Genomic DNA, 20,597 nt, shown 5'->3' on the forward strand with positions numbered 1-20,597 from the left:
CAGGATTTGAACCCAGCTTGGTCTAGCTCCTTCAGAAGAACTGGTCATTAGAGATGGGAGTCTAGCAGAAACATGAAGTGACTCATCAACCAGCTCGCTTAAGGCCCTGGGACCTGGTGTGAAAAATGTGCTTCTCAGTCAATGGCTGTTCCTTCTGGCTGAAGCCACCAGAGAATGTTTTCTTCCAAAAGTAAGCAACTACATATGAATTAAATGCAATTTGTAATTTTTCTCTTCTTAGGCATTGTAGAACAGTGATTATCAACAGAATATTCAGAGTTTGAGTCCTGCCTCTGTCATTTGTTAACTTTGTGACCCTGAGTTTTCTCCATGCCTCAGTTTCATTACCTTAAAAATATGTAATAATATACCACAACCTTACAAGGTTTTTGAGAAAATTAAAGTTTGCACCATGCTTTGCGTATCCTAATTACTCCACAAATATAATTTTTAGAAAGAAACAAAGAAAAGTCTCAGGCATCTGAAAATCCTTCCCATGACAGTATATTATCCAAACCAGGACTTCTACTGAAAAAAGCAAAGTCAGCTGGTCTAATTTACACACACATGCACAGGTGTACAGATGCTCTCAGAAATGAGAACTCTCATTCTGTTGTGTTGACACATGCTTAACTTCAAGGAGTAGGTAATCATTCATACACCTCTCCACTTATCACTGCCAGCCCAGGCCCATCACCCCTCCTGTCTGGTAAAGTCACTGGTCAAGTTCTAAAGGCATGAATTGGGGCAACAAAGGAGGCAGGCACAAATACGTATGTGTCTGATGGATGTCATTGATTTTATGCCTAAGGGAAATATAGACATACTAAAAATTCTCTTGTTTTGCTGTTTGAAGTCCTTTTTCCTCATTTACCTGAATAAGTAGGGATGACTGCCTTAAAATCGATTTCATCCTTTTCTCCAAAGACTTATAATTCATGTCTTTTGGGCCTAGATTTTTCTAGGTGGCATTTAGATGATAAGAGTGAGTCTTGTGGGTCATTTCCTACTCTGAAACAGTAGTCTGCAGAAAGGGACCAGCACACTGAGAAAAGGCGATGCATGCCTTAGGAGTCATTTATACCCAAATGACCTGGGATATGGCAGGTTGGTTTTAATGGAGTTATTTATTCTGTGCTCTGTGCCTCCGGATGAGTTTATAAGAAGGTTTTTTTTTAAATTTAAATTTAAAAATAGAATTGTGCCACAAAAACTATGATTACATGATTTAGTGATTTAGTTTATACTCAAATTTGGCCATTGGATATATCTCCTCATTTGTAAATGCAGAAATGACCATCACCAGGCAACATGGCATACGTTGTTAAAAGTCCGTGTTTGTGTGTTGATGGTCATGTTTTTGAATCCTGGCTCTGCCACTTACAATCTACCTGAATTTGTGTGAGGTTCTTAACCTTTACATCAGTGTCTTCATTTGTAAAAGGAAATGATGATAGATTTAATTTAATAAAGATTAAATAAAATCATGTCTATAAAGTGCTTATATGGTGGCTGGCCCATGGTTGCCCTCAATAAGCAGTAGCTTCTGTGATTACTATTATTCCTCATTCATTGTTTATCAATCAGGTGATACTGTGTTCGCCGGGCGTGGTGGCTCACGCCTATAATCCCAGCACTTTGGGAGGCCGAGGTGGGTGGATCACCTGAGGTCGGGAGATCGAGACCAGCCTGACCAACATGGGGAAACCCCATCTCTACTAAAAATACAAAATTAGCCGGGCGTGGTGGCACATGCCTATAATCCCGGCTACTATGGAGGCTGAGGCAGGAGAATTGCTTGAACCTGGGAGGCAGAGGTTGCGGTGAGCCGAGATCGTGCCATTGCACTCCAGCCTGGGCAACAAGAGTGAAACTCTGTCTCAAAAAAAAAAAGAAAAAAAAAAGTGATACTGTGTTTGCAATACTTTGAAAGGTGTCCTGAATGGAATGAATGTTGATCCCCCAAAGCATGCCACATTTTTTTTTTAATTAAACTCAATATTTTCTGAATTGAAGTAGTCATTTTTTGCACACACAGAATATACCTGACAGATGACAAGTTTCTTGAAGACAGAGCTTATGTCTGAGTCTTTTTTAAAATCTCCCTAATTTCCCCAAAAAGTCCACTTCAGGGCTTAGTTCAGAACAGGAGCCAAAGACATATTTGTTATATGAAAGAATGTCTGAATAGTTAAGGAAAAATTCATGCAAAAATCTAAGAGTCTTTTCATATAGTAAGCCCTCCATGAGGGCTGCCATCATCCAACTAACTTGCCATCACCACTACCACTACAGCCATCACCATCACCACCACTCTCACTACCACTCCACCATCATATCTTCCTTCTATCACCAGTACTACCACCACCACCACACCACTGCCATCATTACCATTACTATCACCTCCTCACTATCACCATCATCACTACCACCATCACCACCACCCCACCTTCATACTTTTATCTCCATCACCACGAATATTATCACCACCACCATCCCTACCACCCACCTCAACCACAACCATCAGCAACAGCAAACATCTTCACTACCATCATCTTTGCTACTACCATGACCAGCACCAATGCTATCATCACCACCGCCTCCATCACCATCACCACCATCATCATCTACTTAATACTTCAAGTACCCAGTTTTTATTCCATTAGAAAGGGTCACATGACATAAAATGCCACCAACACTCTAGAACATTCATTAGTTGCAACAAATGATTGCACAAAACATACAGAAGCAATGTCAGTGTACGTCTGAATTCAGATAGTCCACTTATTCTGAACCCTCAGTTTACATGCGTCTTGTTCACATGTGAAACTTTCATGGAAGACAACCAAAACTATAATGACAGTATTCATAACAAATTGCCAAGTAAAAGGAAGCGCAGCCATCTCAGTTGACAGCTTAAAATGAAGTAATGGGAGACTCAGTTTATTTCACAAAGAGCAACACGATGGTTAAGATTTCTTAACATTTTAAACATGTTATTATTTAATAACATTTAAAACATGTTACTAAAATCCAGACATTACTACAATTCTGCTGCTGATTTCTTATTTGAAAAGTGTACTGATAGGAAAGCAGAACATTCAGCTGATGTTCCTTGGATGACTCAGAAGCCAATACTGCTGCATTTTATTCCAGTGCAGATTTAAATTTAGCCCAAGTAAAAATATACATTCAAGTTTGATACATGACAGCAAAAATTAGAAGCAATCCAAGTGTGCAAAAAAAGTAAATGGTCAAATACATGCATTCATTCCTCAAAAGGAACATTTTGAGAACATTTAAAAAATCAGTATGGGCCGGGCGCGGTGGCTCAAGCCTGTAATCCCAGCACTTTGGGAGGCCGAGACGGGCGGATCACGAGGTCAGGAAATCGAGACCATCCTGGCTAACATGGTGAAATCCCGTCTCTACTAAAAAATACAAAAAAACTAGCCGGGCGAGATGGCGGGCACCTGTAGTTCCAGCTACTCGGGAGGCTGAGGCAGGAGAATGGCGTAAACCCGGGAGGCGGAGCTTGCAGTGAGCTGAGATCCGGCCACTGCACTCCAGCCTGGGCGATAGAGCGAGACTCCGTCTCAAAAAAAAAAAAAAATCAGTATGAAGCTTACAGTAATATAGAAAATGTTGTGACATAATGTCGTATGAAAAGCAGGATATGCAATTAAATAAAACTGTAAACCTATATGCCTATGGAAAAACAAAAGAACGTATTATGCATTGAAAATAACTCAATTTGCTAAATTGTTTGATTTGAAACTTGGTATTTGAATTTTATATGGCATAATAGTACTTTTATCATTTGTAAAAAATATATAGTAGAATCTTGGACAGTTAATAAGGGAACAGTGGACAGGGTGTAGCAGTAGAGAGCCTGTCTAGTGAGTCTGTCAGTTCCATAAACTTGGGGGCATGAGGTTTCTTCTAAAACACTTCCCTTAAGAGTGACTTGATAATTCATTGTTCTGAGGGGCTGTCCTGTGCATTGGAGAATGTTTAGCAATGACTCTATTCACTAGATGCCAGTAGGGTCCTCCAATTTTGACAATAAAAAATGTCTCCAGACGTTGCAACATGTCCCCTTGTGTGGGGTAGGGTAGAGCTGCTCCCAGGTGAGTTTTTACCAGGTCATCACTAATACCCTTCCAGTTCTATTATCCTAGGAGTAATTCAAAGCAAAAAATACATATATATGGGCTCTAAAACCAAAACAATTTATAAATCAGAATAAGAGTAAAGTTAGAAAAATTAAACAGAAAAACAAAACCTGTGTAAATTCCCTTAAGCAAAACTCCAGCCTAGTCTGAAGCAGCAAGTGTTGCTTCTCATTTCTTAATGAGCTCATTGAAAAGAACATCAGCTGAAGTTATCCTAAGGCCTGGGGCTGCTTAAAGCTAGGAGCAGGCCCTAGGCTGCGTTTGGGTTGGTATTTAAAATGCATTACAAATTATCCTATTTTTTAATTATGAAAGCAGATTAGCTGTATCTTAAATACTGGTTAATATAGCATTTAAAAAACATTTCACAAGAAAATATCTGCAAGCATAATACAGCATCTTTGACGAAAGTGCTAGTTTACCAGTGGGTCAATAGTTGCAATTTAATTAGAATTAAACAACCCATTTTAGAGTTACATAACGTCGAAGAACAAAGTGCATTTTGTGGCAAGTAATTAGAAGGGACTGCATGTTGCAAGGGATTTTTATATTGCAGATGTTATGTTCAAAAAGCTTGTTAGTATCTCTAGATAATGTCTACATATTTAGATCTTAAATGTGTTTTGTCAGATAGATGTTGGATGGATAGATGGATGGATGTTCTTGAATAAGATAAAATTACAATCTACTTCACGTGGAACTCTTTAGCAACACAAATTCTCATTTCTATTCTGTGATTCTAGATACCCAATTGTTTTCAGCTCCATTGAGAGCACAGATTAAATCTGGCACACCAAAATGTTCAAACGTGCGGTGACCCATAAACTTCTGCCTACATCAGAATCACCTGAGCTTCTTGTTAAAACCCAGATTGTGAGTCCTGCTCCCAGAATTTCTGATTCAGTAGTCCAGGACAAGTGCTGAGAATCTGTGTTTCTAATGAGTTCCCAGGTGATGCTGATGCTGCTTGTGTAGGAACAACACTTTGAGAACCATTGACGTGGTTGATCTCAAGCTTGAGGGCATACAAATATTACCTACGTGGTTATAAAGTTTGTAGCTTTCTCCTCCTCATTCACACTCCTAAGTATGAAACAGTAGTTATCAGGAGGGCTTAGGAATCTGTGCTTATAATGAGCTTCCAGGTAATTCTGATATGGGTTGTCCTTGGGCTGCTGTAAGTAAAAGGAGGGCCAGGAAAGGTGATAGAATTGAAGATGATTTCAATTCAAACCAGAGCAGATGGGGAGAAACAGAGAAAGAGGCATAGGTAAGAAGATAGTCAGTGACTGTGCTTCTTTGGAAAGAGGGAGATACACAACTCATTGCCAGCTCACAGGACTCTGGGTACTACAAATTTCTTAAATGGTTAAGATTCCTGACTTCTCCCAGCCTTTCAGTTCAAGGGCAGACAGATCAGCCATCAGCCAAAAGAATTAGATTATGAATGGGTAACAAACACAGCATATGGAGGTGCTTATGAAACTTACCAACCTTTTATTTGTGCCATACATCTGGAACTTATCAAAGCTCATTTCTGAGTGACTGAATAAAATATCTGAACTACAACTCACTCTACAGGACAGCACACTATACAGGAAGTTCTCAGCAGTTTTTGGCAACTGGCTAAAGATGATTGAAAGAAAGAAAGAATAGCACAAAGTTCCTAGAAAACACTTATGGTCTGAGACTCACATTTATTTTAAAGGATTAAAAAATACACATTATGCTTCTGTCTGAAGCACTCAGTGTTGCCAGGCTATCCCAATCTGACGTAATCATCCCCAGAACTCAGCATACTTCAACTCACTGCAGGAGAAACTGGGTGCAGTAGGATTTACATTTTTTTCCCTGCTAGAGCTATGAACAATTATTTCTTCAGCCAAATGGGACCTTACACTAACTACACATATCTTGATTCTCAGGGAGCTGAAAAAACCAATGAAAAGTCTTTATTTTATACTGAACATCAGTCATTAACAATGGCTGCAGAGATGCCCTTCTTTCCTTCCTTCCTTTCATATCCAATCATATCTGTCTTTCCTGAAAATGTTAAGCTTCTAAATTAGTAGACTTTGGAATGCTTCGCTCTAACAAAGCTACCACAAATGACAATTTGATACTCTAACCCTCTGCCAAAACACCACTTCTTCTCGTTTTTCCCCTTTTAAAACCAAACCATAACAAATTCTTGTGCCTTGAAGGCTACTGTAATTTGCTATTCATTAAAATGAACATGCACAATTAATATCCATTAAAAGGTACAAATCTTTAATTTTCTTCTTTAGTTTGTGTCTACAAGAAAATAAAAAAAGTTTTAACTAAAAAAAATACACATTTGAATGTCTTAATGCCATGGTACTACATATATCTAGTTTTACTGCATCACTTCTTTTTTTGAGCTAAGGTGCCTATTTTTCAACTAATGATTGTCTTTTTTATCCTTAATTGTAGCTTGTACAAAGGTAAGTTTAGCTGTTTTAAAGATAAGGTTCAAATATTTATATTTTAGAAATAATTGTGGGGATGTAAGTGTTAAACCCAAGAAAAAAAATTTATGTGGGGAAGCTACTAAGAATGAATATTATAGTACAAAATTGGCCCCTTTTTCTCTTGTACTTACCTATTCTAACTACCATATGATACTTTTGGAACAATGCTTAAAATGCTGACATTCTGCCAAATAAGCATTTTAGAAGATTCCAGATGCATAGGTGGAATGGCTGAATAGTCTCTTTGGAATTGAAAATAAATGTATTTTTAATTTATATGGGTATAGAGTGGGTGTATTTATAGGGTACATAATATGTTTTGATACAGGCATGCAATGCATAATAATCACATCATGGAGAATGGGGTACCTCATTCTCATCATGGAATGATGAGAATCATCATTTATCTTTTGTATTACACAATTGAATTACACTCTTTTGGTTATTTTTAAATTTTTTTAAATTATTGACTATAGTTACCCTGTTGTGCTATCAAATAGAAGTTCTTCCTCTTTCTTTCCTTTTTCTCTACCCATTAACCATTCCTACCTCCCATCACACTTTTTAATGAAAGTACAGACACACTCCTTTGTATCTGATTTGTTTGAAATTATTACATTTTTACAAAAGTTATTGCTTTGCCATTAAAATGTATAGAGTAGGCATCAAGGCAGTTTATGCTCTATCATTTCTGGGTACCACAAAAATAAAACATACTTTCTCATAATATCACAAATTCTGGAACACTGGCCAGGCCAACTTTTAAAAGTCATTTTAAAGGGAATTGCTTGAACCCAGGAGGCGGAGGTTGCGGTAAGCCAAGATTATGCCATTGCACTCCAGCCTGAGCAACAAGAATGAAACTCCATCTCCCCCACCAAAAAAAAAAGTCATTTTAATCCCTCCTTTGCTCTGATGTTCACTATACTGCTTCCTTCTACACCATACTAACCTTCTAAACTGTGGATTCTAGAGAAATCTTAAGCGTGGTGAGAATATCAGGGACATTTCTGAGAGGTTCTATCAGTGATCTCCCTAGCAGTGCCTGTCACCATTCAATTTCAATAAAAGTAGAAGTTGTATCTACCATAACGAACTTAAAAAAAGTTGCTTTAGATACCAGCCTTAATTTATTTGATATTCTACCAGTGTTAAAAGATGAGGATCCCAGCTATTTAAACATTTCCATCATGACTTTTCATTTTCTTACCAGAAGTGAGACTTGCAATGTCTGCAGATTTTTTATCTTTTCATAACTGATCATTAATTTTGTGGCTCAGACACTGGGCTTGGAAGGTAAACGAAATAGTCACTTCCATTGTCCTCTATCTTTACAAAAGATGATTCTCTCCCAGAATTTAATTCTTGGCCAATGAAGTCATTCTCTCCTGAAAAATCTTCTTGTAGCTCAGTAGTAAATCTAGGAAAAAACAAAAAACAAACAAAAAAAAAACTTTAGGTGAGTCTAGATAACTTTAGAGAAGGAGGCAAATAAAAAAATCCTAACATTTAACATAGTTATTTAATTATCTCCTTAAAAAACCAATTGGGTGGTGAAAATATAAATCCATTTCAATCAAATAATTCATTGAGATTCATTATACATATTATTTTTTAAAACTCTGATAAAATTTTCTACTTATTCTATCCTCACATCTGTCTAGAGGCTATTAAGTACTACTTTGGAATAACCAAGTTTGATTTGTGCAGAGTTTTATTGTTGTTTTTTTTTTGAGACAGGGACTCACTCTTTTGAGACAGGGTCACCCAGGCTGGAGTGCAGCGGTGCAATCACAGCTCACTGCAGCCTCAACCTCCTGGGCTCTAGCAATCTTCCCACCTCAGCCTCCTGAGTAGCTGGGACCATAGATTCATGCCACCATGACGGGCTAATTTTTAATTTTTGTAGAGATTGGGTCGTGCTGTGTTGCCCAGGCTAGTCTCGAACTCCTGGGCTCAAGTGATCCTCCCTCCTCAGCCTCCCAAACTGCTGAGATTACAGGTGTGAGCCATCATGTCCAGCATGTACAGAGTTTTAGATAAGTGAAAAGAAACTCACAAGCATTTGGAACAATCATATTATATCTCAGATTGATACCAATCACCATGGAAAATGCAGAAAAAACTTAATCTACCAAGCACTGCTGTGAGAAAGTAAGATTATATAAAACATAACCCATATCAGTGCCTCTTAAAATAGTGTCTACATTTATAATCATAGCAGTTTAAGAGTTCTCTGTGATAATTTGAGAGTTTTGTGTTTTTATTTGGTTGATGATGTAAAACATATTCAATAGAAGTTTATTCTTGATTATGCAATTTTATGTAATTTCAATGTCTGTGTTTGCATTTGCATTTGATACTAATGTTTGGCACCCAGTAATATGACTTTAACTGTTGAGAGTTAATGAGGAGAGGAAGCAAAGTCAGATGTAATACGTAAATAATACGTTCACACCAAGAGAAAATCAAATGATATCATGTGTGATGGCACACTGTGTGAATAATTTTGCAGTAGTGCAGGTGAAGATACATGGTGGGGAATCATGTCATCATGTAACAGAGTAGGCAAGCTGCATGTCGATGTTCTTCTGCAGCATGCACCATATTTTATATATTTTACCAACATCTACCATTTTTTTGGTTTTTAAAAATTCCATTTTGACAAAGAAGAATCATTCATTGCATTAAGTTAGTGTTGAAAATTTTTGTCTCACTGAGTTTGTCTGGATTTGATGTATTAACTTGTTTTGGTTTAACAGCTGCATAAGAACTATAAGTGTATAATATTTACAGCTAGATTTGTGTTTGTAAATGTTTAAATAACATTATATTTTGTCTGCTGTCCTATAGGATTGGTTTCCCTTGTCAACAACTTTATGATTTATTCAAGGTTGGGAAACACCGCTTCACGTAAGATCAGTGCCACATTGTCCTTCAGAAGGTGTTGGCTGCTAGATGCTTCCCTGCATAATTACCAAGTAAATTGAAATATGACATTAGAGGAACACGTGCTTGCATGAATTCTGGAGAACTCACCTTTCCATTTTGCTCCTGGGTGTATCAAAGAGACCTTATCTGTTCTGAGAAGCTCTTTTACTTAATTGCAATTTGAGAAGATGGGGTGATTGTGGGTCTAAACCTGGACCTAAACCGGGGTCTAAACCTGGGTCTAAACACGGTCTCAGGGATCTAAGCTCGATGAAGCACATAGAAAAGAAGAAAGCAACCAAGACGGGCCACTGTCACTCAGTTTCAGAGCAAAGATTCATTCAGATTAATTAGTTATATTTCTATTTAGGATACAATATCAAGGAACATTATATACACTATTATATTGTGGAGTCTTTTATGCTAACTTTTGGAGATGAAACATGAATCATATGTAGCCTCGGACTTCAGCAAGACAAGACCGTGGGTAGACCCTAATAAGTGCCTCAGCAGTGCAAAAAAAAAAAAAAAAAAAAAAAAAACTATGGGTTTTGATGGGGAGTAAACATTGGTTTCAAACACAAGATAGCTTCAATCTGGATCATGAAAGACGGCTAGGGTTTCACTGAAAGGAGCAAGAGTCCCAGGCAGTGTGAAATGGGATAATTCACACAAGGCAGGTAAGAGTTCAGTGTGACCAGAACTCATGGTTGGGAGAAATAAGAAGTGAGGTTGAGGTGGATCGAGGATAAATTGTGGGTTCTATTCTGGGGTAAATTTCAATACAGGAATTTCTGAAGAAACCATGAATTTAAAAGCAAAATTGTAATAAAGCTTATAATGTTATAAAAACATCAAATTGGAAATCATACCTGATATGTAATTTCAGCTATGGAAAATGGAATGCATAAAAAGTCTACTTCAGTGACCTTGTTAGCATACTCAACCTAATAAAGTGTTATTAACCAGTTATACTCCCATCAGCCAATTAACAGTCACTTGTAAATATAAGAGCTTTCTAACTCACTGGAAACCATCATTTCGATCATTCTCTCCTTCTAAATTGATGAGACTACAGGCATCCTCAAGCATCGGTGGTGGGTACTGATTGAATCCCCCTATTGAGAGAACAAAGTTATAGTTAGATTTTAAAACTGGAAATGATGTTTCCTAGGTAAAGAGAATCCCAACAGGAATCCTCTTGAAGCAATTAATGTCACTAACATATTTCAGCAAAATTTGGCTGGGGTGAAAACAGAAAATAGCTGTTAGAAATAGCACTCAAAATTTGATTTCAGAGTGTTTTAGCAGCCAAAGGATTATCAGAATCATGGAAACAGACTTCCTCAAATTGTTCATCTAAGGGCTAGCTGTGATGCAGGGACACATGATTTTCACATGCTCAGGCTAACATAATCTAAGAGATACTCTATTCTGGTTCATCAAAGGTTTTTCACCCAGACTTATGCTAACAGATCAAACAGAGACAAGGTAATGTTTCATTACATGATATTGATATCATTTCTGTGCTTCTGCACCCGTTAACATTGATTCCTATGAGGAAAAGAATCACAGACAAGATTTTACCTTACTGGTCTAAATAACATGCCTATTTATCCCCTTCCTGATGTTGTTCTATACATTTTGGAATATTGAGAAGTATGTTACCCTGCCCCATTCAGGAAAATAAAAGATTTTAAAGAAGACCTTCAGCCATTGAATGATCCAAGGTTCTATGAAAATATCTCAAATAATGTCTGTAGTTTTATAATAATCACATTTTTGAATTCTAAGATGAGCATGTTTTTCCTTTTTTTCTATTTCTTTTTTTTTTTTTTTTTTTTTTTTTTTTTTTTTTTTTTTTTTTTTTTTTTTTTTTTTTTTTTGAGACGGAGTCTCACTTTGTCACCCAGGCTGGAGTGCAGTGGCCGGATCTCAGCTCACTGCAAGCTCTGCCTCCTGGGTTCACGCCATTCTCCTGCCTCAGCCTCCAAGTAGCTGGGACTACAGGCGCGCACCACCACGCCCGGCTAATTTTTTGTGTTTTTAGTAGAGACGGGGTTTCACCATGTTAGCCAGGATGGTCTCGATCTCCTGACCTCGTGATCCGCCCGCCTCGGCCTCCCAAAGTGCTGGGATTACAGGCGTGAGCCACCGCGCCCGGCCTTTTTTCTATTTCTTTAAAATGAAAATGCATCTCTGATAAATTGCATCTGACACTTACTGTTGGGTGGGCAGGAATTGTGAGGCAGTGGTCATTGCCTGTGCATGTGGGAACAGCAAACATGCCAGCACCAAAACTTGTAGAATTGGGGATAGCAGTTTGAAAACATTCCCATAAATACCAGCAGAGGAGTCTTTTCACTCCTACAAACCAAGTGGTTGTGGGAAGGCAGTGAATTGGGTGTGTTTAACACTTCCCAGGTAAAAGTCAAAAGTAAGCTACCTCTACATAATTGCAAAGCCACTTAACAGTCCAGCATGACCAGCTTTGAGTTGTTTTATAGTCTTTTAAAATGTTGCATTATCATCAATCTTAATGGCCCAAAGAACAATACTGCATAGAAAAAAATGGATACCAATGACTCTGAGCCAAGAAGTAGCTCAAAAGAGTCAAATTCTGAATAAGAAGTTGTTTTAGGAATGCTTTATCCTGCCTATTTCACATAGATTTTCTTTTTATGCATGCACAGGAGTGATATATTTACTATACATCCAAAAGAACTCTTTCAATTGCTGTAAAATAAAATGCTCTAATAGGAAAGTTGGCATCAAAATTTAATTGGAAACTTTTTTTCCTTTACATTATACAATTGAGGGCATCTTAGATTTAAAGAAATAACAGTGTTCCCAAGAGGGCAACTATTGGATTATTTAATTGAATATGAATCACAGGAGAAAGGTGGAGCTCTCCTTGCAATGAAAAGTGAACGCTCAAGAAATCATCACTGTGGTGTTGTTGAGAAATCCTTTGAATAGCAAGGAAACTGGGATTGTACAGTGGTAGAACTGATTCCAGCCAAGTTTACTTCTAAAACTGTCAGATTTCCAGAAAGGAAAGGTTCAGCTCTGATTCTGTGGGATCTTAAGGAGAAGGGTTTCTCAACCTCAGTGCTATTGCTATTGACATTTGGGGATGTATTATTCTTTGTTGTGGTGGGGGTCTGTCCTGTGAATTGTGGGATGTTTAGCAATATCCCTGACCTCTACTTGATACTAGTAGCATCCCCAAGTTGTGACCGCCAAATAATGCCTCCAGACATTTCCAAATGTCCCCTGGGGCAAATTGTGCCTTATTGAGAACAATTGCTCTAGAAAAGTGTTTTCCCAAACCATCTGTGGTAGAGGACAAGGTATTCTTATTTCTAGTTCTTTGCAGACTGATGCTTTTGGTCTAAATCCTGTTCAATGAGAGAGAGTCCACTGATCATGCAACTGTATGCCACAGCAATCAATGTCAAATTGCCTTAAAAGTTTCTAGATGTTTACTCTCAATCTGTGTATTTATTTATTCACACATCAATTTGTAGCCTGGCACTCATCCAATGAGTAACCCTTTATAGTGCACTGGCCTAGAGCCATGCTATTCAAAATGTGATCCATGAACCAGCAGCATTGACATTACTGCAGTACCTGTTAGAAATGTAGAATCTCAGGCTTCACCCTAGACATCCTCAGTAAGAACATCCTGCATTTTAACAAGGTTACTAGGTGATGTGTTTGCCCAGGACTCTGCTATCTTCACATCCTCACACAGGTCTCCAGGGTGTACCAAAGTTGGAAATAAAACAGGTATAGCAAGTGAAACTTTTACTTGAATGTTCTTCTGGAAATTACCTAACTGCTGCTAGAACTTCTTGAGCAAATGTGACTCATAAGACCTCTAGTCACTCTGTGGCTTTCTAGTGCTGAGAGTTTGCCTAACAGACACACTGTGATAAAAACAGGCCTCAGGCCTTGCCATTTTGTGACCAGGATATAAACAGGGTATAACCAGCAAATGATCCATTCCTGGCCCCATCTCACCACCTAATTCATAAATTATGTTTAGATTAGCTATAGACACAAAAGTAGGTTTTTTTAAATATAGTATTTGTTAATATATACACAATACTATATTAACAAACACTAGCTTATTAAAACAAAGAAAAACAATGAAATAATAACTTACGCCTGACTGAGTATAAAAATGGCTTTAAGAACTTCAGAATATAATTCAGATCTGGTTTATGTATTCTCCCAAGCTGTATCAGGTGCTGATCAAGTGGGTAGCTGGCTAACTCCTCCATGTCATCCTTACGTGTAGGGCCCAGAGAAATCACAAATATGACATAGCCTTGACACTTAGCCCTCAAAGCCATCATTTTTACAAATTCTTTTCTCTCATAGTTTTCTCCAGCTGAGACCACAAAGATGACCTTGTGTTTTCTTAGATAGGGTGTTCCTGGAAAGAGATTTTCAGTGGTCCACAGTAGGGCACGACCAATTGTGGCTTCTCCATTTAGCTGTTGGAAGGAAGTCTGGATGTGATTCTTCATTAGGAGTTGGTCGTTATAAGTGGTAAAATCAAACTCTGTTTTTACTGTACCCATCTTTCTCCTGGAACTTTCCCAAGGAGAATAGCTCAATAAGGCAATCCTATCACCAGAGTCTGAGATTAAAGGGTCTGAAGCAATGTTGAAGTTGTCAATCACTGAGCTCACCAAGGCTTTCACAGCCTTAAACTCATCCTTTGCTATATTCCGAGAATTGTCTATGAGGAAGGCTATATCCATGTATGAATCTTCAAGTAAGAAAGCCTCTTGAATGCAAGCATTTGGAAAACATTTATCTGAAAACACACAGAGAGACACATCATTGGTTCAACACTGACCCAACAGGACACTTGTTTGAGATCTTCAAGTGATTCAGTGACTAATTACCAAGAATTATAATTTGATCAATATCTCTTTGATCTCACATCATTTAAATTAATGAGAAATTTTCAATGTCCCAATACTTCTCCAGGCACTAGTAGACAATAAGGGGAGGGCTTTGTTGAAAGCAGATGTAGGTAGCACATATACCTGCAGTGTACAAGTCATATCCAAACTCATTTAAAAAATATTTTTGATATTTTAGAGACTTCTGATATAAACTACCCAATCGTCCCCAAGAAATGCTACATTGGTTGGGATAATTTTCTAAACCAATTTTCACATTGTATGGAAACTCCAAACATTCCAGAGATTGAAACCATGACATATGGTATTGAAAAACTAGAAAACTGAAAATAGAACCTATGATTAAAAATAGAAATCTCTGGATAAAGCCACATTCAATAACTCATCTAGAAGGCATTTAAGCTCTTCAGCACAGTCAATTCTCTTCATTGGTCTTACCATAGCAAAGTGTACAGCGCCGAAGTCTTTCTAATATTTGATTTTCCCCATTTGGAGGAACTGGAATCACCTGAAATGTTCCAGTGTTGTCAAACTGCATTGGAAAAGAAGTGAATGCATGTTTGCTCATTGTTTTTAGTCACTATTAGGAAACCACTGTGCAGTCACTTTAAGGATTAGTTTAAAAAACACCCAACTAATCACTATTACCTTGCATTATAGCTCCTTGTTCCATTCAGTGCATGTTCACACACACACACACATACACACACAAAATCCCCTGCTTATCCTAAACATAACACAAAAAGTATGTATAGAACAAGTATCATCATCCCTAGATTATAATGAGAAAACTGCCATGAGATAACCTGACCAGATTTACTCACTGGGGCAAGTATTAAAATCTCCTCTTTCCAAGCCTGCAATTCTGGACTAAATTTGTACACACTTCCGATTATGCACCAGCTGATTATACACCACATGCCAGCTTCTGAAGTTGGGCCCTGCATAAACTGTACATTCCCAAGCTTCCTTTGGCCTCTTTAGGTAGTGATCCCAACTATTTCCAGTCCACTCTATCTAGAAGAAGGCACATCTCTCAGTTGTCAAGGGGACCTTCTCAATCACAAATTCCACTTAAAAGTCTATTTCAAAAAGCAATGGACAAAATTTTATTCAAAATTCCTGGTGGTACACTCTCTGATTTCTTATTTCCTGATTACTTTTAAAAATACTTTAATACTCACTGTAATGGGCAATATACAGCACTCATTCATTCATTCAATGAGTCAATAACTCTTTATTGGGCATTTACTCTATGTGAGGCAACATGCAAAACAGATACTTTTATTATGAAAGAAATCTATCATTCCCAGATAGTGAGGAGGCTATCTCTCCATCAACAAAGATTTTATGCTTTTCTCTTTCTCCCTCAGCAAATTAAAGGGCTAGAAAAGCCAAACCCTCTGTTTTTCTGTAAAGTGCTGAATCAACACTGGAAAATATTTATAATCATTCCAGCCATATGTTTAGAAACTGTTTACTACATTCCTACTCTCTATTTTTATTAAATTGGATGCTGTGGGTGTTATTTTGTATTTGACCTTGTTGGTCCCACATGTAAAGACTGGATGTTGACCTCGTAAACCAAGGAAGTTTATTCAGAGGAGTAAACCCCATGCTCTTCATTCATTCATTCATTCATTCACTCATTCATTCAACAAATATTTATTGAATGCCTACAATGTTATAGGTGTAGTTTTATGTTCTGGGGATATGAAAATAAATGAAATAGATAAAACCTCTATCTTGGCCAGGCACGGTGACTCACGCCTGTAATCCCAGCACTTTGGGAATCCAAAGCGGGTGGATCATGAGGTCAGGAGTTCAAGACCAGCCTGACCAACATAGTGAAACCCCGTCTCTACCAAACATACAAAAATTAGCTGAGCGTGGTGGCACATGCCTGTAATACCAGCTACTCAGGAGGCTGAGGCAGAAGAATCGCTTGAACCAGGAAGCCAAGGTTACAGTGAGACAAGATCGTGCCACTGCACTCCAGCCTGGGTGACAGAGCGAGACTTTGTCTCACAAAAAAAAAAAAAAAAAAAAAAAAAAAAACCTCTATCTTACATTCTAGTGGGAGAGCTATATCATCAACATAATAAAAAAGTAAATTATTTAGTATATTGGGGAGTAATATTTTTTATGGGAAAAAAAAACAAGCAGGATAATAGGGATGGAAAAATCTGGGATAACATTTAAGTAGAGTCCACTGATAACATGACATTTAAGCAAAAATTCAAAGGAGAGGGAAGATGGAGAAAAGAATTTCTGGCGTAGGAAATAGCCAGGTGAAAGCTCTGGGGAAGCAGGGGCATGCCTAGCTTGTGTGAGGATCAGTAGGGAAGACAGCGTGCCTGGGATGGGGTGAGAGAGAACAAGACAAGGAGAAGGTGAGATCAGAGAGTTACTAAAAGGGATTGGGTGGTAGATCATTCAGAGCCTTGTGAGCCATTGTAAAGACTTAGCTTTAACTCTGAGAGAAATGATAAATTGCAGAGTTTCAGGCAGAAGAACAACCCGGTGGCTTAGGGCTTCCATAAGATTACTCTAGCTGCTGTGTTCAGACAGACTGTAGCAGGGCAAGAACGAATACAAGGCCACTAAGGAAAAGGTGATTGCACAGTCTAGGCAGAAGATAATGGTGGTTTAGATTAAGGTGTCAAAGACAGAGACACTATGAAGTGGTCAAATTCTGGATATATATTTTTTACAAATAATACCAAGATTAGTACTTATATGAATACTTAATACTAGTACTTAAATGAATGCTATATTTGCTAATAAGTACTAATATACTTTATTGCACATATGCACATTTTAGTGTATATATGTACATATATGCACTTTTGTATACATGGACACACAAACACACATATATACACACATTAAAGTTAAGAATGTTGGATATAAGAAGGGATGAGGAATCATAGATAACTGCAAGTAGAAGAATAGGATTTTTATTAGTTGTGATGGAGAGGGCTGTACGTTGTACAAGTTTTGGGAAAAAATTAGAAGCTTCATTTTAGATGTGGTAAGTCTGAAATATCCATTAACATGCAAGTGGAAGTACTGAATAGACTGTTGTGTGTATGAATCTAGAGTTCAAGGATGCAGTGTGGATGAGAGATGGACATATCATTGAGGATATTTAAAACCCTGAGTCTGGATGAGAGTGTCAAGAGATTGCATAAGGATAGAGAAGAGGGCTAAGGCATGTGCTTTGGGCAATACTGACATTCTGAGGCCAAGGTGATGAAGCTGAATCGGAAAACTAGACTGAGAAGGGACAACTAATGAGGTAAGAGAAAAACCAGGAAGATGAGGTTTACTAAAAGTCAGCCCAAAAAAGAAAATGCTTCCCAAAGAAGGGCAGAATCAACAATGTTGTGTGCTGCAAATAAGTTCAGTGAGTTGCAGACAGAATCAACAGAATCAACCACTGGGTGTAGAAACATGAAGATCACAGTTGACCTTGACATGAGCAATATCAGGAGAGTCGCAGGAATCAAAATGTGCCTGGGATTATCTCAAGAAAGAATGCCAGGAGAGGCACCAGAGACAGCAAATATAGACAATTTCTTTTTTCCCCTAGGAGACTGCTATATAGGAGCCAAGAAATGAAGCAGTAACTGAAAATCTAGATCAGAAAGTTGTTTTATTTCTCTCTCCTGATTGGAATAATGTGGCAGAGAGGGAAAAAATCAATCTATAGTAGACAGAGGGTCTCTTCCAGCAACAAAACTAATAAGTAATACTAATACTAAATAATATAATAAATGATAATATATAAAACTAATAAAAATAATAAAATAGGGGAATGTGAATAACTAATAACTCTGTCCATTTTATCCAACTTCACAAGAGGAAAGATCATGGGTAATTTTAAAAGATATACTCTATAGAGAAAATCAGACTTATAGAGATTTAACCTGCTAATACTTTTAAAAATTTTTAGAAATTTCTAGAATATCAGTAGGGCTTTGCAAGTTTAAATTCCACTTGAGACTGGATCCAGGATAAAAAGGTAAGGCTAACTTTCTCACCACTCCTATTCAACATAGTATTGGAAGTTCTGGCCAGGGCAATCAGGCAAGAGAAAGAAATAAAGGGTATTCAAATAGGAAGAGAGGAAGTCAAGTTGTCTGTTTGCAGACAACATCATTGTATATTTAGAAAACCCCATCATCTCAGCCCATAAACTTCTTGAACTGATAAGCAACTTCAGGAAAATCTCAGGATACAAAATCGATGTGCAAAAATCACAAGCATCCCTTTATACCAACAATAGGCAAGCAGAGAGCCAAATCATGAGTGAACTCCCATTCACAATCACCACAAAGAGAATATAATACCCAGGAATACAGCTAACAAGGGATGTGAAGGACGTCTTCAATGAGAACTACAAACCACTGCTCAAGGAATTAAGAGAGGACACAAACAAATGGGAAATATTCCATCCTCATGGATAGCAAGAATAAATATTATGAAAAGGGTCATACCGCCCAAAGTTATTTATAGATTCAATGCTATTCTCATTAAACTACCATTGACATTCTTCACAGAATTAGAAAAAACTATTTTGAATTTCATATGGAATCAAAGAAGACCCCATATAGCCAAGACAATCCTAAGCAAAAAGAACAAAGCTGGAGGCATCATGATACCTGACTTCAAACTATACTACAAGGATACAGTAACCAAAACAGCATGGTACTGGTACCAAAACAGACCTATAGATCAATGGAGCAGAACAGAGACCTCAGAAGTGACACCACACATCTAGAACAATCTGATCTTCGACAAACCTGACAAAAACAAGCAATGGGGAAAGGATCTCCTATTCAGTAAATGGTGCAGGAAAACTGGCTAGCTATATGCAGAAAACTGAAACTGGACCCCTTCATTACACCTTATACAAAAATTAACTCAAGATGAATTAAAGACTTAAATGTAAAACCCAAAACCATAAGAAACCCTAGAAGAAAACCTAGGCAATAACATTCAGGACATAGGCATAGGCAAAGACTTTATAACTAAAACACCAAAAGCAATTGCAACAAAAGCCAAAATTGACAAATGGAATCTAACTAAACTAAAGAGCATCTGCACAGCAAAAGAAACTATCATTAGAGTGAACAGGCAACCTAGAGAATGGGAGAAAATTTTTGCAATCTATCCATCTGACAAAGGTCTAATATCCAGAATTTACAAGGAACTTAAATATATTTACAAGAAAAAAACAAAAAACCCCATCAAAAAATGAGGAAAGGATATGAAGAGACACTTCTCAAAAGAAGACATTTATGCAGCTAAGAAACATATGAAAAGAAGCTGAACATCCTTGATCATTAGACAGATGTAAATCAAAACCACAATGAGATACCATCTCATGCCAGTCAGAATGGCGATTATTAAAAAGGGAACAATAGATGCTGGCAAGGCTGTGGAGAAATAAGAATGCTTTTACACTCTTGGTAGGAATGTAAATTAATTCAACCATTGTGAAAGACAGCGTGGCGATTCCTCAAGGATCTAGAATCAGAAATACATTTGATCCAGCAACCCCATTACTGTGTGTATATCCAAAGGAATATAAATCATTTAACAAGAAAGAGTCAGGCACACATATGTTTATTGCAGCACTATTTACAATAGCAAAGACATGGAACCAACCCAAATGCCCTCAACGATAGACTGGATAAAGAAAATGTGGTACATATACACATGGAATACTACACAGTCATAAAAAGGAATGAGATAATGTCCTTTGCAGGGACATGGATGAAGCTGGAAGCCATCATCCCCAGCAAACTAACACAGGAAGAGAAAACCAAACACCACATGTTCTCACTCATAATTGGGAGCTGAACCTTGAGGTCACATGGACCGTGAGAGGGGAACAACACATACCAGGGTTGTTGAGGGGTGGGGGTTGAGGGGAGGAAACCTAGAGGATGGGTCAATATGTGCAGCAAACCACCATGGCACATGTATACCCATGTAAAAAACCTGCATGTTCTGCACATGTATCCTGGTTTTTTTTTTTTTTTTTT

At 37.7% G+C, this 20,597-nt stretch overlaps 1 protein-coding gene across 2 annotated transcripts in view; it reads right to left on the minus strand.

Annotated features, from left to right (window-relative positions):
* LOC108522239 (collagen alpha-5(VI) chain) overlaps window positions 1–20,597 on the minus strand; it is a 107,662-nt gene that overhangs the window by 22,629 nt on the left and 64,436 nt on the right. For both annotated transcript variants that reach the window (XM_017862307.1, XM_017862308.1), the window contains exons 33-36: window positions 14,980–15,073; window positions 13,770–14,429; window positions 10,626–10,716; window positions 7,878–8,087 (exon numbers count right to left, since the gene is read on the minus strand). In XM_017862307.1, coding sequence (XP_017717796.1) covers window positions 7,931–8,087; window positions 10,626–10,716; window positions 13,770–14,429; window positions 14,980–15,073 — 1,002 coding nt within the window. In that variant the 3' untranslated portion in view covers window positions 7,878–7,930. The remainder of the gene's footprint in view (window positions 1–7,877; window positions 8,088–10,625; window positions 10,717–13,769; window positions 14,430–14,979; window positions 15,074–20,597) is intronic.

The sequence above is a fragment of the Rhinopithecus bieti genome, unplaced genomic scaffold, assembly GCF_001698545.2.
Source record: "Rhinopithecus bieti isolate Rb0 unplaced genomic scaffold, ASM169854v2 scaffold_62793, whole genome shotgun sequence".
NCBI classification, from domain to species: domain Eukaryota; kingdom Metazoa; phylum Chordata; class Mammalia; order Primates; family Cercopithecidae; genus Rhinopithecus; species Rhinopithecus bieti.